The following is a 4069-nucleotide window of genomic DNA, read 5'->3' as shown; positions in this document are numbered from 1 at the left end:
TCTGCAGGCTACTCTAGAACTTTTTGTAAGGAAGGAAAGTAAAATGGAGAGAGAGAGAGAGAGGGAGAGAGAGAGAGAGAGAGAGAGAGAAACAGGAAGCAAGAGAAGATGGATGTGTTTTGCAACAAATGAGGGAGTAAAGAGAAACTTTCCCTCACCCCAATTTTATTTGGAAATGAGATTCTCTCTCTTCCCTATACTATAGTAATGGACTTGCAATGCCACCTAGACTTCTATTCCATGGGCAAGTCTTGCCAGTTTGTAATGTTTGACTTCGTTAAGAAACTGGGCATTAAAGCTCTGAATTCTGATTGTGCATCTGAACCACAGAAGATCTTCCTTCCCTCCCACTCCTCCCTAAAACTCCATTTATTACAATGTTTGCAGTTGCCTTAAGATATTTGCCACCCCGAGGACTACATTTCCCAGGGCACACCTTGGCAAAGTGCTTCAGATACATAGTGGAGAAAAGGGGGGAAAGGAAGGGCAGGGTGGGAGGAGGCAGAGATTCTCTGTTTGCCAACTGGCTAGCTGGCAGCAACCACCACCAGCCTGATGAAGCTGCTGTAAGCAGCCAGGTAAGTGGGTTGGTGAAAAGGAGGAGAAGAAAAGGAAGATGAAGGGGGTGACGGCAGCATTTGGGAATTATGTTATTGACAATGTCATTGGGAGCACCATGAGTTTCTCAAGCACACAATTCCAAGCTGTTCAGAAAATAATGTTTGCTGGGTTTCCCCCCCTTCAAATAGATCTGTTTTCCTGGATCCAATTCCAAATTAAGCTCAGGGGAATAAGCCTATCTCTATGGCTCCCCCTAAAAATGTGTAACTGAGGAGCTCCCACCACACTGACATCAGTAGCAGCACCACGGCTGTATTGAAATCCATCACCCTAAATAAACATCAGAATGTGCCACCACTCATTGAATGAGATCTTAGGGCCAGAATCCAGAACCAAATCAAGAGCACAGCTGTGGCTTAAAGGGCTTTTCTCAGTGGCCTGCAAATCGAACTGTTCATACTATCTAGTCCCAGACAATTCTGCACTGCCCAACTTGAAACAAAAGAAATGTTAATGTCTCCAGTAACATGAGAGAGGAGGCATGTATCACAACCATGCACTCTTCTGTGTTTGTAGTGCTGTGTTACTGTTCTATATATACCACTTAAGCAGCGCTCAGTAGGTGTCAGTGGAAACCTTTGACCAATCAAGTAGGTAGTTCCAGAATATACTATTAGTGTAGGATTATAAAAATGGAAAGGAAACAGAATTCATCTTCATTTTTTCCTATTCTTTGTCTTCTTTTTCTTCATCTATTTCTCGTTAAGAAAGAACACAGCTCCTTGCTAAAACCTCAGGTGCACAAAAACTTAGTTTGCAATTTGCATGTTAGACTAAACTCTTTCTGAGGCTTTGGATTTTACTTATATCTAAAGGACATTATAAGACCTTCTTGGACTTTCTGATCTTTACTTTGTGACCTGTTCTTTCAGTTAGGGGGGGGGGGGGATTTGGTATCTGTTTATGAGCGACCGATTGTTGTACCGGAAGGGAGCAGGAGATACTTGAGAAGAGGTGGGCGATCAGTTTTTCCTCCTGCGCTGGAAGGATCGCTATATTACTTTCAGCAGCGTTCAGAAGGAGGTGGCCGTCGTGGCTTCTGCAGGTAGGGCTGGCTGGGGGGAACCGAGGTAAAAGTGCGTTGTTTTAGGATGCCCTGGGATGGCTCTCAAAGCCCCGCGATTTAAGGGCGCTGCTCTTTGTGGTGCTGAAGGGACAGCTCCCGGTGGCGCTCCCGAAACGATTCCCCTCCGAGGTGCTGAAGGGGCGGACAGCTCCCCTGTGAAAGCGAAGGCGGATCCTGCCGGTGCCGAGGGAGGGAGGGAGAAAGGGCTCCCCACGGAGCCCTGCGTGGCTGGTGGTAAAGCGGTGCTGCTAACCGGAGCTCTCTCAGCGCCTCTGCTGTTCATGTTGCCGTTGCTGCGGGGGGGGGGGGGGGGAAAAGAAAGGCAGCAGCTGGCCGGAGGCTCAGCGGCGCGCAGAGAGGCTGGTGCTGAAGGGACAGCGGCTTCTTTCCCCACCCAGTCTCCAGGTAAACGGGGGACGGGGCGAGCCACCGAGGCAGCAGGCAAGGGGGCTTCAAGGTTATTGCAAGGGTCTTGCAGACCACCCGGGGGGAAGTGACTGAGCAGAGGCGGGAAGCCGCGACTCCTGGCAGGTCTCTCCCGAAGTCACCTGCCGGCAGGACTGTAGCGCGGGCATAGAAAAGTTCCCAGCGGCTACTGGATCGTGGAAGTGCAAAGGGCTAATAGCCTCCTCATAAGCATCCGGCTCTTAAGTTTGCGAGTGGACACCCGCGAGGGAGGGAAGGAGAAGGGGAGCGACAGCTGCTAGAACCGACTGCTCAATGCGTTATGATTTGCCGTAATTAAAAACAAAACCCAAATCCTTTTCAAATGCGTGTCGTACATGGATTTGTTTCGGAAGAGAAAACCAAACGTAGAGAGGCTGTGCTGAAGGGGGGGGGAGGGGGGTCGTAGCTTTGCAGGAAAACCTCCATGTTTGGGTGTCTGTGTGCGCCCCAGTGTCGGGGGCGGGGGCGGGTGGGAGTGAATGTTTGACTGCTTTATTTGATAATGGGTATCGACTGCACAGCGATGCCAGACAGACACACAGGGAGAGGCGCGCTCGCGCGCACACACACAGGCACGCACACACACACACACACGCAGGGGCTCCGTTGCAGAGTTCCTTACGCGCCGCTGGAGCAGCACTTAAGCAGCTGTTTTCTGTATTTCCTAATGAGGTGCATGTCAGGACAACGGCTGTGGAGGTGATCTGCCGATGTGTGGCTCCGAAGGCTAAATTAGAGCCTTGCTTTCGACCCGTATTGCGGTGGATTAGAACTACCACCCTGCTTCCCCCCTCCCAAATCCATCAAGCAAGAACATAATAATAATCAATGGATCCTCCTACTACATCTGATAGGAACTCCTGAGCAGGGATGCGGCAGGAGCAGCTTGGCTCCCGCAGACCGGCCAGCCCAAGAGAGACTCTCTCCGGAGACTGCAGACCCAGGCATGCCGGGGGCAGCCTTGCCGGCCGGTTCCCAAGACCCAGACCCGACGCCGGGAGAGTGAGGAGGAGCCAGCCTTCCCCGGGGAGTTTGTCTCCAGCAGCGAGGTGGGGGTGGGGCTTGCATGGGGGGTGAGTGGAGCCGCCAGGGAAGGGCCAGACACTAAGAGTGGGGAATCCTGGGGGTGGGAAATGGAAGGGGCAACTCTACAGAGGGCAGGTGGTGATGCTTCTTCTCTCCTGCAGGAATGTAACCGACCATGCTAGTCCTCAGGTTCCTCAATGTGGTGGCTCCAGCCTACTTCCTGTGCATCTCTGCAGTGACCTTCGTCCTCCAGATCTTCCTCTTCATCCCCAGCATGTTTAAAGATCCTTCCACCACCCCTCTGTTCTCCTCCGCTCTGCTGCACGGAGCCCTCTTCCTCTTCCTCTCAGCCAATGCTCTGGGCAACTACATCCTGGTGATACAAAACTCGCCAGAGGATCTCAGCAAGGGCTCGAACTCGGGCCCAGGAGGCGAAGCAGTGGCCAACTGGCCGGATGGAAGCAGGACCTCTGGTGCAGCTTTGCCTGGCACCCACTTCTGTAGACTATGTGCCAGAGTAACTCAAAGGCATGACCATCACTGTTTCTTCACAGGGAACTGCATTGGTAGCAGGAACATGCGGAACTTCGTCATGTTCTGTCTGTACACCTCTTTGGCTTGCCTCGATTCTCTTGTGGCTGGGGTGGCTTACATTTCGGCTGTGCTCTCGACATCCTTTGCCAGCCCGTTGGCTTTTCTTACTCTCCTGCCTCATTCCATCAGCCAGTTCTTCTCAGGTAAGTATCCCCCTCTTTAAAGAAAAGGAATGTTTTGGCTTCATCCTCTCCATTTCCCTTTCCCCTGATCTCTCTCTGTAAAAATGTCCCAGCCAATATTGCTACTGGTGGAAGGGTGGGGAACTCTATCCAGGTATGAGGATACCTTCTACTTTTCTTCATGGAGTCACTG

General features: G+C 51.7%; 1 protein-coding gene across 1 annotated transcript in view; it reads left to right on the top strand.

The window, feature by feature from the left end:
- The first annotated feature begins 3335 nt into the window (after positions 1–3335).
- Positions 3336–4069, top strand: part of ZDHHC22 (zinc finger, DHHC-type containing 22) — an 8048-nt gene continuing 7314 nt past the window's right edge. The window contains exon 1 of the mRNA XM_015418372.1: positions 3336–3897. Within this exon, the coding sequence (XP_015273858.1) occupies positions 3336–3897 (562 nt within the window). The remainder of the gene's footprint in view (positions 3898–4069) is intronic.

The sequence above is a fragment of the Gekko japonicus genome, unplaced genomic scaffold (genome assembly GCF_001447785.1).
Source record: "Gekko japonicus isolate JY-2015 unplaced genomic scaffold, Gekko_japonicus_V1.1 scaffold3, whole genome shotgun sequence".
Classification (NCBI taxonomy): Eukaryota; Metazoa; Chordata; class Lepidosauria; order Squamata; family Gekkonidae; genus Gekko; species Gekko japonicus.
Note: the sequence above shows the minus strand (reverse complement) of the source record. Positions and strands in the feature narration are given on the sequence as shown.